Source organism: Remersonia thermophila, chromosome 2 (assembly GCF_042764415.1).
Source record: "Remersonia thermophila strain ATCC 22073 chromosome 2, whole genome shotgun sequence".
Taxonomy (NCBI): domain Eukaryota; kingdom Fungi; phylum Ascomycota; class Sordariomycetes; order Sordariales; family Chaetomiaceae; genus Remersonia; species Remersonia thermophila.
The window spans coordinates 2925386-2943410 of record NC_092218.1 but is presented as its reverse complement, the minus strand read 5'-3'; the positions used below and the strand labels follow the sequence as shown (position 1 = coordinate 2943410).

Here is an 18025-nt window from a genome sequence, read left to right as displayed (position 1 = left end):
AGAAAAAAAAAAAAGAAAAACCGGCTGATGGCTAGTGGAATCCTTCTAATGCCCGCAACAGAAAGCCACGATAGGTACTGTAACTGTTGGGACGTTGTGTGGTATCTCACGAATCGGGGTTAAGGTGCCGGCGCCAGTGGTATGCTGAGTACGGAATCTGAGTGAGTGAATCAACGGATAGCGAGTGAAACCCCCGGTACCACGACAGGTAATGGTGACCAAGGCCGGATGAGATTACCGACTAGCACTGGACGACGGGAGTTGGAGGAGGTAGAAGGGGTGGACAGCAGCGGACAGCGTGGCAGATATTCTTCACGGGTTCGGCGTTGACCGAATCAACTGAAACATTTGATCCGGGATTTCGGGATTTCGTCTGAAGTGACTCAAGGTTGGGGTGGCTGGCAAAGTAAGGTATGGAGCGAGCAACGCGTCGGTGTGCAGTCAGTCATGGAGAAGGGTCCAGAAAAACTGGGGCCGTTCTATGATAGGGACCGTGTGATGAGGGGTCACAATGGTCACGATCCGTCACAACCTGCCCCACCATCGCGGGGCTTGCTTGATACAGGCTACTAGTAGGTAAGGTACCTCAGCCCTGGGCTCTCCGTGTCGATACAAAGATTCGGTAGGGAAGCGCCGTTCAGAACAAAGCTAGCAGACTGTTGGGGGTATTTCTTCTCTCATAACGGCTGGAGTCCAAGGGGGGCGGGGAACAAGAGCGGCCGGGAATGTGTTTTGTAGATTGTTGTCCTGCATCCGTTGCAAGTGCTTGCATCATCGTCAGGGGTTCCTCCGGTTCCAATGCCGTCCCGTCGGCCTGGCGTCTGGCCACCCACACCGCCGAGAGATGTCTTGGTGGACTTCTCCAACCCTCTATTCGAATTTGCCATTATCCGTGCAGAGACTCTGTTCCTTGTGCCGTCCTCACATCGTAGATCCTTCACCCATCCTTCGCCCGACTTACTCATCATCGCCAATCTAAGCCAGACGTCAGCGACACGGTCGACAAGAAGAAAAAGAGCTTCACCAAAAGCCATCATGGATGGACGTACCTTGGGGGCCAGGTAGAAGCGCAGATAACTGCTGCCGGCGAGGGTGTACTCGACCAGCAGGGGCACCTCGTTCGACAGGCAAATCTTGACCGTGTTGGACAGGCCCGAAGCCTTGCAAAAGTTGACGAGGTACTTGAGCGAGAAGGTGAGCTGGACGGGCTCGCTCAGCTCAATCTCGACCGACTCGCTCGGCTTCTCGACGTTGGAGTGCTGGCGCAGCGTGACGGACCCGTTGCCAATGTCGCCCTGGCTCGTGAACTTGATGCCATCTTTGCTCGCCTCGATGCTGACCGACTCGCTCATAACCGCCAGGTCCGTCACGATGCGCTTGAACTCGTTGGCCGGCATCGTCACCGTCGCCGCGTATTCGGTTTCGGGGATGCCCAGGTGCTCCTGGTCAATGTCCATGAGCTTGAGGTCGTACTCGGAGATGCGGTCCGTCTCGGAGCTCTCAAAGACGAGGTTGAGAACGTCGGGCGCGTCCTCGGCCTTGAGCGTCAGAATGTCCTCGTTCTGCGCGGCGCGCAGCACCTTGGTGAGCGACGTCAGGTTGACGCCCAGCGCGATGTTGCGGTCGCACCGGTAGGGCGAGAAGCCCTCCGCCTTGAGCATCATCGACACGAGGGCCACATGGCTGTTATCCATGGCCTGAAGTGCGATGCCGCTGTCATTGCAGTCGAAGTTGCAGTCTTGCACGAGGTCCTTGATGGCATCGACAACCTGGGGAAAAAGAGGCGGTCAGCGTCGTTTCGGAGGAGGCCAACCCCGCGACGTCGGGTATCGGGTCGAGTCGTCGTAGAGGCGCATACCTTCTTGAGAAGGCTCGCCTGTTCCAACCGTGCTTCAAGCATTGCTGTTCGGGATCGGGATGATCAGTCGGTGTGCCCCAGGGAAGAGGGGGGGGGCCAATGGAGCCCAATGCAACAGGGACCTGGAGGGACGCACTGAAAGTGTTTGTAGGATGGTGTGTAAATGGGAAATTAAGGTGCTTCTATGCCTTGGTATTCGGCGGAGCGAGGTTTCTAGAGGAGGAGGGATGGGTGGTGTGGTTGGGTTTGCTGGTGGCTAGTGATGTGTTGGATGAAATTCTGGGTGGGAGGGAAAGTTGGGAGCGGACACACACGCGACGCGATGGGGGGAGAACGACGCGCCCGCCGCTAGATTGATTTCCTTTTACGGTTAGTGTCTTAAGCTTGTCGCGCTGCCTGATCCCACGAGGGGCTTTCCAGGGGAGGCCTGAAGGCAGTGGAACATGCCGGCCTCAGGCACCCACCGCCTGACCTTACTGGGCCAGCCGTCTGAGTCCATGATCAACCTCAACCGAGCTTCCCTCTCCCTATCACCCACTTCTGATTTTCCTTGTGTGGACATAGCATCCTCGTCACCATATCCGACAAGCAGGGAGGAATCTGTCTTGACTCTGTAAATTCAGGTTGTCAAATAACTCTACTGTGCGACTGAACCGCCAAAAAAGAATCTAATTACAAACCAGAGAGTGATTGGCATATTTGCAAGCGCTATGCATTCGAACCCCTCCTCCCAAACCGAGCAACGCCTTGGTGTGTGTTCCCCCTTTAATCCAGCCCAAAAAGCGCAAGAAGTGAAAAAAAAAGCGGCCGCTCTTGAGTCCAGTCCTCCCGGCCATCAGCAAGAAGCCTCCTCTCTCTATGCAAACCCTCCACCAATGAACAAAGTTGGCCTGACAAGAAAAAAAAAAATGCCGGTGATAATGTCGATGATCAGAGTAGTCGATGATCAGAAAACGGTGCCAACAAAGGAAAACCAAAACGAAACGATGGATTTTTCTGGTGGGTCATCACGGTCGTCACAAAAGCTCAAAGCGAGATTCTCGAGGAAGCAGCCGGCATCGTGGAGCGCTTCGGCCGAAGGTTGATGACCATCTCGAGCTCCCTCAGCATCCCGCGGCTCGCCTCGAGCTTCTCGCGGCTGAGCTCGCGCCTCTCGCGGTCCTCCTTCATCTTCGCGAGCCGCTCCTCGCGCGTCAGCATGCTGCGCGGCCTCGAGGGGGGCAGCGACACGGCCTCAAACACCTCCTGCTCGCCTTCCAGCGATGGATATCCATCGCTACCTCCCTTGCCCGAAGTGCTGCTGAGCGGTGACTCCCCCGTCAGCGCCCGGAGCGCGTCGAGCGCCCCGCCGCCGCCGATTTCCTCGACGGTCGTGAGCCCGCTGAGCGAGGTGGCTGGAGAGAGCAGCGTGCTGATGGACGAGAGGCGCTTCTCGTTGCGGTCGATGCCCGTGGCGAGGGCCGCTTTGCCCTCCTCCCAGGCCTGCGTGAGCATCTTGAGGTCTTGGCCGATCGACTCGTACTGGGCCATCAGGCTGGGGCCTATCTCGGACAGATCCTCGGCTTCGTTGAGCGTTCTCTCCGACTCTTCGCGGAGAAGGGCAAGCTTGGCCTGAAGGCCGCGGATGCCCATGGAGAGAGAGTTAAGCTTCATGAACTGCGACCGGCGCTTCTCGCCCCTGGGTGATAACGGTGTTTTGGACTCGGGGATGACGGGGAATGCTAAGGCGCCCATGTTAGCCTACGGTACCGTCCGTATCTAACGTGCCCCCCAAGAAACAAGACAAGCGGCGCTTACTCTCTTCCTCGCTGAGGATCCTGCTCACGGCCTGGAAGCTCTGCGACGTGACCTCGTTGAGCGTCTTGAGCCCCTCGACGGCCACGGACCATCGCAGATAGTCGTTGTTATCGCCCGCGGCTTCGTACGCGAGCAGCGCGCACAGCAGGAGCTTGCGGATAATGTGGAAGCGGGCGGCGGCGATCTTGAGCGAGCGCAGCGCCTCCGGATCGTCAAACTCGTCGTCCGTGAAGCCGCGCATGGCGTCCTGCATGTCAAAGTCGCTGATGTCGTAGATGTCGTGGTACTTCTCCAGGTCCACCTGCTCGGCGAACCCTTTGATGGCCGTCGACGCCTGGATGTAGTTGTCGATCATTTCCGAGAACTGCGCCTTGAGCTCCTTGCGCAGCCTCTTGCAGCGACGCGTCTGGGCCTTGTCCTCGAGGCGGCTGATGGGAGGAAGCGGGGCGCTTCTGCAGATGCGTGTCAGTCGTTGCATCCAGTACAAGCTGCGCGGCGAAAGAGGGGACAACGGCGGGGTAACCCACATCCTGTAGCCGCGCGAGACCAGCTCGACCTCCTGGATCAGGGACAGCGCAGCGCTGGACGCGCTGTCAAAGTCCTGAGTGCGAGACACAAAGGTCGTGACCTCGGCCAGAGCCTGGGTCCTCAGATAGCGGAGCCACTGCTGACGGAGGTAGGCGTGCGACACGGCGCCTACGGCGAGCAGCAGCAGCGCCGAAAATGCCACGCGCTTCTTTGTCAGATGCTCGTAGCCCCCGCTGTAGAGCCACTTGGCGACCATCACCGCGGTGAGCGCGGCGCCGAACGTCACCAGCAGCCCCGACCCCGTTACGGACGTCGCGGGTGGGGAAGAGGACGCCTCGGTCGTCTCTTTCGGTCGATTCTGGAAGCTGAGCTGTCCTGCAATCGAATGGCCGCTGAGCAGCTGCGATGCGACGATGGTGTATCGAAACTGCTCGATGAACTTCATGTTGTCGGCGCGGTCTATCCTCGACACGACGGCTTTCTGGTTGGCGCAACGGCGCCAGGCGGTCAGCGCGGGGGGTCGATTATGCGACAGCTGGAAAGGAGGAGGAGGAGGAAGAGGAAGAGGAGGGATCGACATACCGAGGCCGAGTCGCGCAACAAGCTCAGCGAGCTCATCCGGCTGGTTCGCCGAGTGTTCAAGGGGAGCGGGCTCGGAATGTTGGATCGGAAACGCTTCTTGACCATGGGCCGCCCCATGGGGGCGAACGACGGACTCCCGGGCGGGGACTCATCGTGGTTCTCCGAGATGGACGGCGTGGTCCACGCTGGTGGTTCTTCCCCCTCGTCTATCCAGGGCCGAGCGGTTAGCAACCGGAACGCCATGCTGCGCAAACGTGTGCGGCGCAGGGGGGTGTTGCGACGGGGAGGGAAAGGCTCACGAACCCTTTAGATAATCGGCAAGCGGCGTGTGGTCTTGGATGATGGTCTCCATGAACGCCACTGGTGGTAGTCGTTACGATGCTGTTGCGGATGGTCACGCGGCCGTGGCACCCGTCCCCCATCTGCCCTCCGGATTCGCGCCAGGGACCACGGCTCGCGGGGGGGGCCGACTGACCGACCGAGCGATCGTGAGCACCTTGGTGGTTCCGTCGCACAAGCCGGTTCAGGACGCGCGGCCCGGTTCTGGCGCAGGCGAAGACGTCGACGGGAACGCTGGTGCGATACGGCTGCTAGTTGTAGGGATGTGCGTGCTGGTGAGCGCTGTGCATGAGGTGTGTCGTTGTGTCTGGCGGTGTTGGTTGTTTCTGGAAAGATGCAGGAACCGGCAGTGGCGTTGACGTAGACGTTAGGTGAGCGCTGTGGGAGGCCCAGACCTGGAAGAGTGTAGGCGCCCTCCCTGCTGCTCAATGGGGTAATGTGTTGAACACACCAGCACACCTCCTGAATCTCGCAAGCTCCTCGACGATTCCGATGATGGAGTGAGAGCCCACTGGCGATGGTACCTAGTACTGGAAATGGGTGCTAATTTAATCTTTCAACGTTCATGCTCAGCGTCGAGGCCCCCCTGTCGCGCAGGCCTGTCATTAAACAATCCGTCCCATTGAGTTTGGTTTCCCTCGGGTAATCCTGCGCGCCTCATCCCTCCTGCAGAACGCATTGATTCCCAGGTTGCTCTGCTCGTCTTTCACGTGGTTGCCGCTGCAACGTTGACAAGTTGGCCTCCGAGGCAGCGGCTCGCCATGTAGAAATCTCGCGGGCTTGCGGCGCAACCTCAGAGGCGCAGGCACTGTTGGGTCCTTTGCAGCGAAATCAAGCGTCACGGTCGGCCCCGTGATTGGAGATGAACGGTTCTCTTTTGGGACAGCGATCAATTTCCTCGGCCAGGGGACGCAACAGCGGCTGCGCTCCGAGCGTTTCGTAACATACCGTATCGCTGGGGGAAAGCCGAGTAGGCCCACATAAGCCTCCCCCCCCGGGCGGCGGGCAGGACCCACACAGATTGGCGGCGATCTCCAATCCAATCGCGCGTTGCCGAGAGCTGCTGCATCGCGGCTCCTAACCCAACGGCATCTTCCACGACACACCTCCCTGACCCGCGAAGGGGGACTACACCACACCAAGCGAAGACTCGGAACTCGGACGCCGCATCCGCATCGACATCGTACCCCCCCCTAGATCAAAGCCGCTACCGTTCTACCGTGCTACATCTCGGCACACCCCATATCTCAATCCAAAACAGGCCCGTTCCCATCGCCGCTCGCTCCATCGTCCAGCGTCCTCCTCACCACCATGGCCGCCGAACGGGAGCTCCAAATAGCCCCTCTCGTGCAAGAGTCGCTGGTGCACAACACACGGGTTCGTCCCAAGCCTTCTCTTCTCCCCAGCCGCCGGGTCTCTGCCCCGCCGGCCGAATTCCGAGACACGCCCCGATCCGCAGGCCCACCCCCCCAGCCATCTCCAGACCATCATCCCCCAGGCCAATTCCCCAGCCATCATCACCAACCCCCCCCCCCCCCGCGTCCCTCCTCTGCCCCAAACCGTAGCCAGCCAGCTAACCACGAGCCACCCCGCCAGACCCTTAACAACCTTCACTCCCTAACCGCCTCCCTCCTCGGCGTCGCCGCCGGCATCCTCGGTCTCGAATCCCTCGCCGGCTTCGCCTTCTACATCTCCTTCTCCCTGCTCGCCGCCGTGCTCTTTTACGTCCTGCGCGTTGCCCCCTCGTCGCTGCCCGCAGGGAAATCCCTCGGGGACACGAGCAGGTATTTTCGGCGCGGCGGCGGGTTCGAGTTCTGGACGGGAGGCCTGATGGGAGGGCTGGCCGGGTTTGTGCTGACCTGGACGCTGTTCTACGGGTTGGTGAGGGCGTGAGCCCGCGTGAGCCCTTTGAGGGGCGTCGTAGGGGGGAGCAAGAAGGAGGGTTGGAGGGCCACGCGGCGGAAAAAGAGTGGGAGGGCGGGAGGCGTCATGGCGTCATGGCGTTCGGGTTTGATTTGGTGGGTTGTTGGGATGCTCATCCTGGCGCACGAGGTGTCGAGCTAATGGTATGAAAACAATATCCCTCGAGGAAAACTGATGGTATGGAATGGAGGCCAAGAGCTCGATGGCTACGGGTCTGGTGAAAAAGCGCAGGGCAGAGTTAGGAGTTGGTCCGGTCGAAGGCTCCTATTGAGCCGACGGTACGGGTGTTGAGAAGGACGCCCAGTAGGCGAGTATGCCATCTCTTCTCAACTCCAAGCAAGAAGGCACGGCACTTTATGTAGGAGGTCTGGATCTCCTAACGCCAACGGGTCCAGCGAAACCACTTGTCCAGGCAAGTGGCGTAGCTGGATGTAGCGGAGGGGACGCCCTCTGCGTGGTTGAACTGGCTGGCCACCGGTTCGCTCCCGAGTAAAAATCTCCCAGGGTTTTTCGTAGCCTTCTCTGCTCCGACTTCCTCCCCATCGCCACCCCCCAGCCTGGGGGACGAGGCATCGCCCTGCAGCCCTGGGGAGAGAGGCCTGAGGAGGTAGGCGAGCTTTTTGTCGTCTTGACAACGCCTCTCCGATTGTTGGCTTGTTTTACCCTTGTCCGTATGACTGGACGAGCGGGTCGAACCAGCGCCTCGTGACAAGCAATGTTGACACTCTCGGAATGACTCTCGGCATGATTGAGGTTGACATGTCGTGTCTCTGAATCGAGAATCAATCTAATATAGTTATCAAGAACAAGCCAACAGCTTAAGCTCCATAGACTAATGCCGCGTAAAAACATCAAGCATAACTTAAACAGACGGAAGTAGCAAAACCAAACACATGAAGAAACAGAAGTGAACCAACTACTAAGAAACATGAAGAAGACTCACCACCGCCCATTCATTCGACAATCTCAACCACCTTCCCCACGTAACCTTCCAACCCCGACCTATCCTTATTTCCACCCTCAAGCACCAAGATCCTCGACCCCAGCTCGACCCACTCCCTTGTCGACAACAATTCCAACTGCATCTCGACGCTTCCCCCCACCACCACATCCTGCGCCTGGACGGCTTCGACACCATCCATATCCTCTGCGAGCCCAAACAACCCCTCCTCAACATCAGCCACAGCCGTTTTGACTCCTGCATCGTCACCAAGCTGGTCGTTTACCCTACTCACGCGAACCACCCTCGCCGCGGACCTGACGCTCGCCACGTAGATGTTCACCAAGCTCCCGACCGCCAACGAGCCCGCGCCCTGGTTTTCCGTATCGAAAACCGCCGTCAGCCCGCTGACTGCCTGTAGCGACAGGCCTGACGAGACCATGTGCTGGCTCGGCACGGCGAGGACCATGCCCTTACGCAGGGCAGGCGACTTGCCGCCGCGAGAGTGACCGCTCGTGGAATCCGGTCTGGGGTCAAACACCATACCGATGGAACCGACTTGTCCCGCAGCGAGGGTCTGCACGGGCAGGCGCAGGTTGCGGATGCTAACGATGGTGGCCGTGTGCCACTCGCCGCTGGTGGCTGAGGCGGAGACGGGGTTGCGGCGGCTGAGCTCGGCGGACGAGGGGTGTGAGACAGAGAGGCCGTAGCTTTGCGGGGTGTCCGAATGGATGCGCTCGTCGGGAGTGGTGCTGTGGGGGTCGTCCTCGGTCGGGGGAAAGGGGCCGACGACGACCTTGTCGCCGATCGAGAGGCTTCCAAAGCGGAGATAGCCCGCCACGACGGTGCCACGGTCGGTTGATTGGTCGGTGTCGCTCGTGGCGAGAGTATAGGAGGCGGGAAGGCTGAACTTGTCTTCGATATGGAACAGGCACGCGGGCTGCTCCGGGTTCAGGGCGGCGCCGATGTAGTCGTGTGGAGTCGGAGTCGGGGGCAGCGGGAGGCCCTGCAGCAAGGCGTGGACGGCCCCGATTCCTCGACCATCGACCGCGCTGGTAAGCAAGATCGGAACGATAGACGCCGGGTTGTCAGCCCTTCGCATGCATTCCAGCGCGTCTCGGACGGCCTCCTTATCGAGCTCGGACACACGATCATGATCTAGCTGGCTGACTGAACCCGTCTTCACCATTTTGGGCACCCGGCCGGCGGCTTTCAGACTCGACAGAACCTTGCGGAGGGTCGTCGCTAGGCTCGCCTTATCAGCCAGGTCCAACTTGGTGATGACGATCGCGAGCGGAAGACCAAGACGCAGGCACAAATCGAGATAGACAGAAGCAAGATCGTAGTTGACCTTGGTCGATGCGTCTAGGGCTCCCGGCGAAGTGCCCATGACCCTATCTGAGTTGGTGTTATCGCCAGCGATGCAGAGAAACGTCCAATGTGGCGCCCAGCCGATGAGGCCGCGCAGGATGGTCCGGCGGTAGCGAGGATGGCCTGCCGAGTCTAGCAGGTAGACGAGTCGGCCATCCTTGGTAAAGTCGTGGATATCAATCCAGGACTCAACACTGCCGTGGGCGTAGTTTATGATGTTGTTGTCGTGGTATCCGACGAGCTCCTGCGCGACAGACGACGTGACGCCCGACGCAACCTCGTGGAGGTGCTTGAGCAGCGTGAGCCGACCCTTACCCCGGCCATTATCGAGGGACCCGGTCGACAGAGTCCCCAGGAGGGTGGACTTCCCAGATGTCGTTGGTCCTGTGAGCGTCACACGTAGTTGGTCGGTGGTGAGCGGGCCCTGTTTGGGATCGACGATGTACTCGGCAGACCGCTCTGTGCCCGGCGACCTCGCGGCCGGCGACTGAGCATCATCTCGGGGCCGCAAATCGGGGGTGACGAGAGCTTCGGCAACCCACAGCTTCGCATGGCGCGGGGCTCCCTCCGACTCGGAGCTGGTTGAGTCCTCCGCCCCGCTCGCCTCAACCCACTCGCAGTCTCCCACGACAACCATGCGTAGGACCTCCACGTCACAGCCCAGGCTGGCCGCCATGATGCGGAGAGTGGCCAGGCTCTCGTCCATCTCGTCCTTGGTTAAGCCCACAAGCGTGCCATCATCGGCGACACCGATTTCGTACAACGCCCCGCGCGATGCCTCCAGGCCTGGCAGCAACTTCCCCAGCTTGACGGGGGCGTCGAGAGCGGAGCTGTCCTCGGGTAGCTGAGGGATGACCAGCGAGGGGCTCGCTGAGCCGGCGTGGTAGGGGCAAGACTGTTGCAGCCTCCAGAGAAGCTGGGTGGTCAGGTGTTCGAGGCGGTCCTGGCGTGTCTGGGCCGAGGTGGCCGACGGGGCGGGACTGGCAGAGGCCGACTTTGAGGTCCTGGGGTCAGGCGAGTGCCGTGACTGAGTCGAACCGTAGATGCGGGCCGCGGTGCTGATGCGCTTGTACTTCCTCCGGGGTCTTAAAAGCAGGTGAAGCTTGTACTCGGTAGGGCCGTTTTGTGGCTCCGGCTCAAGCTTGCTGACGCCATAGTCAGAGAGGAGGCCGAAGCCGCCCGACCAACTGCTCCCGGATGCCGTGCCGGACGCGGGAGGCTTGTCCCGGTCCCCGGACCGGAGCCAGGGGGAAGAAACCCGCGGGGGGGTTGGGTCGAACGTAAACACAGACATGGAGATTCGAGGTGGTAGGTCAAAAGACGTGGTTCTTCAAACGTTGGGGTGGCGGTTGAGGACGCGCTGTATGAAATCAAAGAGATAAGAAAAATAAAGACAATACACAGGTGGCTGTCATTTCAGAGGAGGGGAGAAGCAACGATATTCGTGGTATCATCTTGGAGTTCTAGAAACAGACAAGCTCAAGTCGTCAAAACGACAAGAAAATAGAGAGAAAACGAGGTTAAGATGTTGATGAACGATACCGCAAGACAGCAATCTTGACACCCTGCAGGCCAGCAGGACGGCTTAGTTAGACAACGCCATTATCTCTGAAATGGTCTGGCCAGAAGGTGAGAGAGATGGATGCGGGTGAATTAGACGGGACCAAACGACTCAAAGTTTGAAGATGGAAAATAAAACCACCGCGCTGCCTATTGGAGGCAACTTTGTTCTTGGTGCGCTGGTTCAGACGCTGCGGATTGTGGCTGCCAACCTCTGACGCATTCGGCGGGAGTCGCCTGATTGCCTGGAAGGCCCCGAGCAGGCCCGCTCGGGCTGAGATTGGGTGGTACCTGCATCGCCCGCATCGTCTGGGGGAGCCTCCGAGTTATCGCTTAACAGCACGTGACTTTCCGTTGCAAGAAAGAACACGGAATTTGGTGTGTCGGCTTTCCTCGATTGACGATTGATTGACCTTCCAGAAAGAAAAGGGAACATCGCCGTCAATAAGACCCGGCCAAGTCATCTCGCCATGCACCATGCCGACGCGCATCCCGGACAGCCCGTTTCTCGACCGCAGACTTGTTGCTGCAATGCCGGAGGCGAGGATAGAGGATATGGCGGTGAATGCACCCGGGAATCGGACCCCACTCCCGGCTCCAGTTGACATCCCCGGCGAACCTGGACCCCAGGTCGAGGCTGACAAAGCGAACCAGTCGGACGGGACCAACGACTCACGGCATGCAGCACCACGGCTGGCCGACGAGACGCAGGATGGACGGTATGAGAGGCGGACGAGGCGGGCACCGAAATGGATGCGCTCTTTGTTTTGGAAAAGGAAATCTCGACAGGGTAGCGAGGGGGGACGAGAAGAAACGGCCAAGGTAAGCACTTTGTGACGTCGCAATCTATTATTAAGTTACAAGGCGCTGAGCCTTCGTGTGGGCCGGCGGTTCGCGCAGATGCAGGGCAGACGGATAACTCGGACGCTGTGGCGAATCAGTGCTACGGCACGCCACCACGCCGCTGTCATGCCTTTGCGCCCGCGCGGTGCGCGGCTGTGTCTGTGGCTGAAGCCAGTGGGCGTTGCTCAGAGCCGTTAGCATTGCGAAGGGCTGGTGGGCCGGCGTTTCTGTCGACCAACGGTTCGCATCTGCAACAGTTCCAAGACGCAAGGCTTGTCTGGAGGCAGCGCTCCTGGCGCCCAAAGATCCACTGGAGCCCCGCCCCCGGTCCCATCGCACTCCTTCTGAACTCACTTCAGACGCTGCTCAGCCCCTGAACACCCGGCTCTTTTCTCCCCCTTTCCCAGCTCCAACACGTTTGAACGCATTAGTCTCTTCTTGTTCTGATCTCTTGTCGGGTTATTGTAGAGTCCGCGCATTCGGTTCATCATGGGAAGGTTCGGCAGCTTGTTCAAGAAGGACGACAAGGGCAAGAATGTCCGCGACGCTCCCGAGAACCCCTACGCCCAGCAGCCGCCGGCCGGCCAGCAATCAGCCTCCTCTCAGCCCGATCCATACACGCAGTTCAACAACAGCCAGTACAATGCCAATCGCTTCGCTTCCCAGCCTTCTGGCTTGCCCTCCGGTCCCCGCCCCGGTGGCCTTCCGGGTCAAGTAGCCCCTGGACCTCGCTCCGGGCCGCCCCCTGCGTATACGCCCTACAACCGGTCGTCGTCCGGCACGTCGAGCCCTGCGATGGGAACCGGGTTTCCGAAAGACAAGTACGGCGCCACCGATGGCTTTGGGAAGAACAGGTTCGACACTCCGGGTTCGAACTCGTCTAGCGGTCCACCTCCGTCTCAGCGCCCAGGCGGTTACGGGAACCTGGACCCTGATGACGGCAGGTCGGCCTTGTTCGGCGGCTATAATGGCCCAGCCAAGCAGAGGTCTGGGCCCGAAAGCAATGCCCCTGGTGGCCCTGGTGGCCCTGGTGGCCCTGGTGGTCCTGGCTATGGCGCGATGCCGGGAACTCAGCAGGCATTTGTCGACAAGTCCCAAATGACAGAAGAAGAACGCGAACAATACGAATACGATGAGATCAAGAACGAGATCAAGCAGGTTCGGAATGAGACTAATGCTTCCGCGGACCGGACGCTAGAGGCTCTCTATCGCGCCCATCAGATAGCCGACGATTCGGCCGCAAGTCTTGAGAGGCAAGGGCAACAACTAAACCACGCCAGGGGCGCTCTGATGAACACAGGTATGTATGCTATTTATCTGACTTGACATGGTCCAGGATATTGACGGGATATTCAGAGGTCCAAATCCGGGCCGGTAATCTCAACATCAAGTCCCTGAACCGCGCCCAGCACATGATGAGTGTTTTCACCGCCAACAAGGACCGTAACAAAGAGGAGGACGAGAGGTTGCTCCAGCAGATGCAGGCGAAGGCTGAGAAAGAGGAGGAGCGCCGCAGGCTTCAGACAACGAAACAGCGGGCTGCGGAGCGGGCTCGAGATGACTCGGGTCCCCGAACACTCGGTACCCGGGATCCGAAGCAAAGATCCAAGTTTGTTCTTGAGTCCGAGGACGAAGAGGAGGAGGAACAGATCGAGCAGAAGCAAGACATGATCTTGGCCGGCGTGGTCGGCCTTAGGAAGAAGATTACGGATATCGGCCACGAGCTGCAGGACCAGGATGCCGTCCTGAAAGACCTTGGCGAAGCCGTTAGTGCACTACCCCCACTACGATTCTGGTGTTTGTTTCCAAGGATGCTGACTGTTTCATCCACAGACAAGCCGTGCCCACGATGGTGTTTTGGAATCACACAGCCGGCTGCGTCGGATCAAGTAATCGGGCAGAGTACAGGCCCGGTTTTAGGTGGTTTGGACCTTCTGTCGATTCCTTGCCTGTTAGTCCTGTTCAGTGGAAGGATTGCTGTCGGTCGTTGGTCCATACGGAGTTGGAGTCTAGGGTGGTGTTTCCATAGTGTTGTTTCAGTGGCTCTCCTTCATGCATCGAAGCTGGTACCACTCAAATGATAATGGCGAGGGCTGTGCTCTTGTCTTCTTCAGTTCCCTCCAGCAGTGCAGAGTTAAAGAATGTTCACGAATGCAGTAGCTTTCGGGATGTAAGTGGTTTACCTACTTGCATTCGTAGACCCATATGTAGTTACCTAGCTGTTTTTTAGTGTACCCCCTATCCTTGGAATACCTGACATGACGGACGAGCAGTTCCACCAGCACAGCAACCTCTTCTTACACCCACAACAGACTAATATTTTTTTTTTTAGGTCTCCAACATTAAGTCTCGTCAGAGGGTTTCGTTTTGAATAGCATTGAAAGGCCTCAATTTCAATGGCTGTAGGGGATTCCGAGACACTCTTGTTCTTGTCATGCACCCAGAATAGGCAAGTGGGTCCGGTGCTGAACTTCACCTGCGATCTCATTCCAGAAAATTCATCGTTTACAACCAACCTTCTGAAGGCTCCTCTTGCTTTCTGTTTATCTCCATCTCCACAACCATACCGGACAACTCTTTTCGTCCCCATCGCCGGTCCTGTCCTGTATTATTGAACCCGCCGAAGATCATCGGCTCCTTTAGAATCCCACAATGGCGAAAAAGCGAAAGCACGAAGGCGGCAACGAAAATGTCATCCGGATTGGTGACAAGATCATTTCCCTCGAAGGGTACCTGACCAAGAAGCCAAAGACTGAGTCTGCAGCACCAGGGCCAAAGAATGACACCAGGGAATTGGATTCGACAACACCAGGCTTACGCAAGGATGCGGAACCTCCCAAGCCTGCCTCCATGATACGACCGACGGGCGATCCTCAGTATTTTGCTACTCGTCAAGCCCTGCCGCTATGGAGCCGTCAGGAAGATATCCGTCGAATCTTAAGAGAGAAGGATATCCTGCTCCTGGTGGGCGAGACCGGCTCTGGCAAGAGTACCCAGGTGCCGCAGTTTCTGTACAAGGAAAAGTGGTGTCAGCGGAGGACAGTGAAGGTGAAGAACGGAGACCGCGCGGAAGAGGTCGGTGTCGGAGGGATGATTGCCATCACTCAACCACGACGTGTCGCCGCCACGACTCTGGCAAATCGCGTTTCCAAAGAAGCCGGAACACCACTAAACGGCGATAGGAGAGGCGGTGACAAGGGAGGACCATCCGCGAAGGGCCTCGTCGGCTACTCAGTCCGTTTCGACCACCGCGTTCCCCCGGGCACCAGGATCAAATACCTGACCGAAGGCATGCTGCTCCAAGAGCTTCTTCGCGATCCGTATCTGCGGCAATACAGCGCCATTGTGGTCGACGAAATCCACGAGAGAAGCGTTGACGTCGACCTGTTGGCAGGCTTCCTTAAGCAGATCATTATGGGAGACAAAGCGGGTCGGGGCGGCATTCCTCTCAAAGTCATCATCATGAGCGCCACTGCCAACGTCGAGACCATTCAGCGGTTCTTCTCCGATGTTCAATCCGACGGCGACCCGGCTGTTAGTTCTAATCCGGAACCGAAGCAAAGCCCGTCTATGGACTACCTTCAGATCGAGGGACGGCAGTTCCCAGTCGAGATCATCTACGCGCAGCAACCCGTTCCGGATGTTCAGCAGGAGCTGCTGAAAACCATCTTCAAAATACACACCAAAGAGCCGCTATCGGACAAGCATGGGAGGAGAGACATTCTCGCCTTTCTCTCTGGCCAAGAGGAAATCGAGGCCGCCCAAAAGCTCATTGAGGAATACGCCTTGACGCTCGATCCATCGCTTCCGAAAGTCAAGGTCTTCCCTCTATTTGGTCAACTCTCCATGGAGGCCCAACACGAGGCGTTCCAGCCCATCAAAGGCGGGTTTACCCGTAAAGTCGTCTTGGCTACCAACATCGCCGAGACGTCAGTTACAGTCCCGGGGGTGCGGTACGTCATCGACTGCGGCAAGGCAAAAGTAAAGCAGTTCAGGGCACGCCTTGGAATGGAGTCACTTCTAGCGAAACCCATTTCGAAATCGTCGGCTATCCAAAGAGCCGGTCGTGCCGGTCGTGAGGGACCTGGAAAGTGCTTCCGGCTCTACACCAAGGAGACGTACGAGACGTTGAAACAGGCGGATCTCCCAGAAATCTTGCGGACCGATCTCGTCAGCGCCGTCTTGACGATGAAAGCAAGGGGCATCAACGACGTCTTGGGGTTTCCTCTCATGGATCCTCCGGATCCCGAGTCTGTTGAGAAGGCTTTGTTGCAGCTCAACGTTCTGGGAGCTCTCAACCGCGATGGAACAATCAGCGAGATCGGGCGCCGCATGGTGCAGTTCCCCGTTACCCCCCCACTTGCTCGGGTTCTCATTGCTGCGGCGGACCCAAGGTTCGATTGCTTGCTCGAGGTGATCGATATCATTTCGTGCATCACATCTGGCGAAGATATTTTCCTACAGCTGCGCACCGAGGAAGAACGAGAAGAGGTCGCGGAATATCGGAATGAGCTCTTCCGCCGCGAAGGCGATCTGATCACCTACCTCACAACGATGCAGCTCTACACGGCCGAGAACTCGGACAGGGTGAAGTGGTGCAAAGACCGCAAGATCCACATCCGAAACATGAAGCAGGCGTTGAACATCAGGAAGCAGCTGCGCGGCCTCTGCGTAAAGCAAGGGATGATGGAACAACCGCCGCCGGATCCGCAGCCTTTCACGCCCGTTTCTCCACAACAGTCAGAGGCCATCCTCAAATGTTTCCTCCGGGGCTTCGCGCTGAAGACAGCGATCCTTGCACCCGACAACAGTTACGTCACATCGTACGGAAAGCACGTCGTCGCGATCCACCCGGCCAGCATCTTGCACGGGCGGAAGAAGGAGGCCATCATGTATCTGGAGTACGTCTTCACACAGAAGAACTATGCCAAGAAGGTCAGCGCCATCCAGGCGAACTGGATCCAGGAGGCACTCGAGGAAGGATTGTAGATGACTTCATAATGCACAGGGGGATGTTTCATGGATGGTGTGGAGGTAGCCAGCAATATCAAATTCATTTTGAACATCTCTCCCGCAGGCTAGGGACAGACTTGCACCACTGATTATCATGGAATATGCAGATTTCGGTCAGCTTAGCACTCATCTCAAGAGTGCACTCAGTGTAGCATACCTCGTTCGTCTACCTAGGCAAGGTATCTAGATGCCTTATGAATATCCCATCGTCAAACCAAGAAGAATAACCTGTTTCTGGACCCTCATCATCGTCATCGAGTGCGGAATGGTGGTACGACTACAGTCATTTACACTGTGCGGGACCCATCGCCGGACATCCGTGTCGCGGCTCGGGCCGAAATCGTCAAACGGCATCTCCGTTTGGTTCGAGTCTTGATCTTGGACGCCTCCATCACATGCAAAATCTCACTATCCAGTACGGATACTTTTCATGAATTCCAACCAAATAGCGGCAAAACAGCAACTCTAGATCCCGGAAAGAGGTCGGAAAATACGGAGTAAACGTAGTTCAAGGGAAAAAAAAAATCAGCCTGAAGCGAGCAACAAGATGAAGTTCACCCGCGCTCTCCTTGCCTCCGCCGCCGCCGCCCGCAAGGGTCTCTCCCCCGAGCCCATGGCCCTCCTCCCGCCTATCTACCTCTACCGCCGCCTGCTGCGGGCGCACAGGAAGCACTTGCCGCCAGAGATGCGGGTGTTGGGGGACGAGTATGTCAAGGCTGAATTCCGGGCGCATCGGAATGTGGAGAATCCCGCGCATTTGGTGGGTGCTCACCTTCCTTTCACTTCCCTACCTCCCTCTGTCCGTCCTGTTTATTTGTTCGTGATGAGAGAGGCCGCGAGTCTCATGGCAGGATGGGCATCGGCACGCACCATACTCTGCCTCTTGATAGATGCCTCCGATCCAGGGTGTGGGTGCGCGGCGAACTGACAGGATTTGCAGATAGGATTCCTCACCGAATGGCAACTTTATGCCCAGAAGATCGAGGGTGACTCGTGGAAGGGAGAGAAGCTTGACCAGGCCAAGATTGACAAGATGAGTGGTATGTACCGCCCGTCCTTTCCGCTTCATGGGGGAGCTCCCTCGCTGCTGAGAGGTTCATTTCGTCATTTATGTAGGGGCAACGGGTGGTGATCCTTGCTGACATGCCTGAACCATCAGACGAGCAGATCGGCCAATTGTACGAGTTATATCAGGCGATACAAAAGCGTGGCACGGAAGGGGATGATGGGTCAGCGCAATAATTTGGGGAGGCTGGGGCAAGGTGTAAGGG

At 58.0% G+C, this 18025-nt stretch overlaps 7 protein-coding genes across 7 annotated transcripts; 4 read left to right on the top strand and 3 right to left on the bottom strand.

The window, feature by feature from the left end:
- Positions 1 to 957: 957 nt before the first annotated feature.
- VTJ83DRAFT_2263 (uncharacterized protein) lies at positions 958 to 1900 on the bottom strand (the record flags this gene model as incomplete). Its single annotated transcript, XM_071008514.1, has 3 exons — positions 958 to 975; positions 1050 to 1769; positions 1859 to 1900. The coding sequence occupies 3 exons, from the start codon at positions 1898 to 1900 to the stop codon at positions 958 to 960; spliced, it is 780 nt and encodes a 259-aa protein (XP_070868803.1).
- Positions 1901 to 2884: 984 nt separating this feature from the next.
- Positions 2885 to 5117, bottom strand: VTJ83DRAFT_2262 (uncharacterized protein; the record flags this gene model as incomplete). Its single annotated transcript, XM_071008513.1, has 5 exons — positions 2885 to 3579; positions 3656 to 4107; positions 4183 to 4664; positions 4766 to 4971; positions 5069 to 5117. 5 exons carry the CDS (start codon positions 5115 to 5117, stop codon positions 2885 to 2887), a joined length of 1884 nt encoding a protein of 627 aa, XP_070868802.1.
- A 1298-nt stretch (positions 5118 to 6415) lies between these two features.
- On the top strand, positions 6416 to 6997 carry VTJ83DRAFT_2261 (uncharacterized protein; the record flags this gene model as incomplete). The annotated part of the gene is made up of 2 exons (XM_071008512.1): positions 6416 to 6481; positions 6701 to 6997. The coding sequence occupies 2 exons, from the start codon at positions 6416 to 6418 to the stop codon at positions 6995 to 6997; spliced, it is 363 nt and encodes a 120-aa protein (XP_070868801.1).
- Positions 6998 to 7980: 983 nt separating this feature from the next.
- VTJ83DRAFT_2260 (uncharacterized protein) lies at positions 7981 to 10632 on the bottom strand (the record flags this gene model as incomplete). Its single annotated transcript, XM_071008511.1, has 1 exon — positions 7981 to 10632. The coding sequence occupies one exon, from the start codon at positions 10630 to 10632 to the stop codon at positions 7981 to 7983; it is 2652 nt and encodes an 883-aa protein (XP_070868800.1).
- A 1598-nt stretch (positions 10633 to 12230) lies between these two features.
- On the top strand, positions 12231 to 13634 carry VTJ83DRAFT_2259 (uncharacterized protein; the record flags this gene model as incomplete). Its single annotated transcript, XM_071008509.1, has 3 exons — positions 12231 to 13041; positions 13098 to 13507; positions 13575 to 13634. 3 exons carry the CDS (start codon positions 12231 to 12233, stop codon positions 13632 to 13634), a joined length of 1281 nt encoding a protein of 426 aa, XP_070868799.1.
- Positions 13635 to 14393: 759 nt separating this feature from the next.
- Positions 14394 to 16730, top strand: VTJ83DRAFT_2258 (uncharacterized protein; the record flags this gene model as incomplete). The annotated part of the gene is made up of 1 exon (XM_071008508.1): positions 14394 to 16730. One exon carries the CDS (start codon positions 14394 to 14396, stop codon positions 16728 to 16730), a length of 2337 nt encoding a protein of 778 aa, XP_070868798.1.
- Positions 16731 to 17301: 571 nt separating this feature from the next.
- Positions 17302 to 17996, top strand: VTJ83DRAFT_2257 (uncharacterized protein; the record flags this gene model as incomplete). The annotated part of the gene is made up of 3 exons (XM_071008507.1): positions 17302 to 17514; positions 17695 to 17794; positions 17914 to 17996. The coding sequence occupies 3 exons, from the start codon at positions 17302 to 17304 to the stop codon at positions 17994 to 17996; spliced, it is 396 nt and encodes a 131-aa protein (XP_070868797.1).
- Positions 17997 to 18025: the final 29 nt, after the last annotated feature.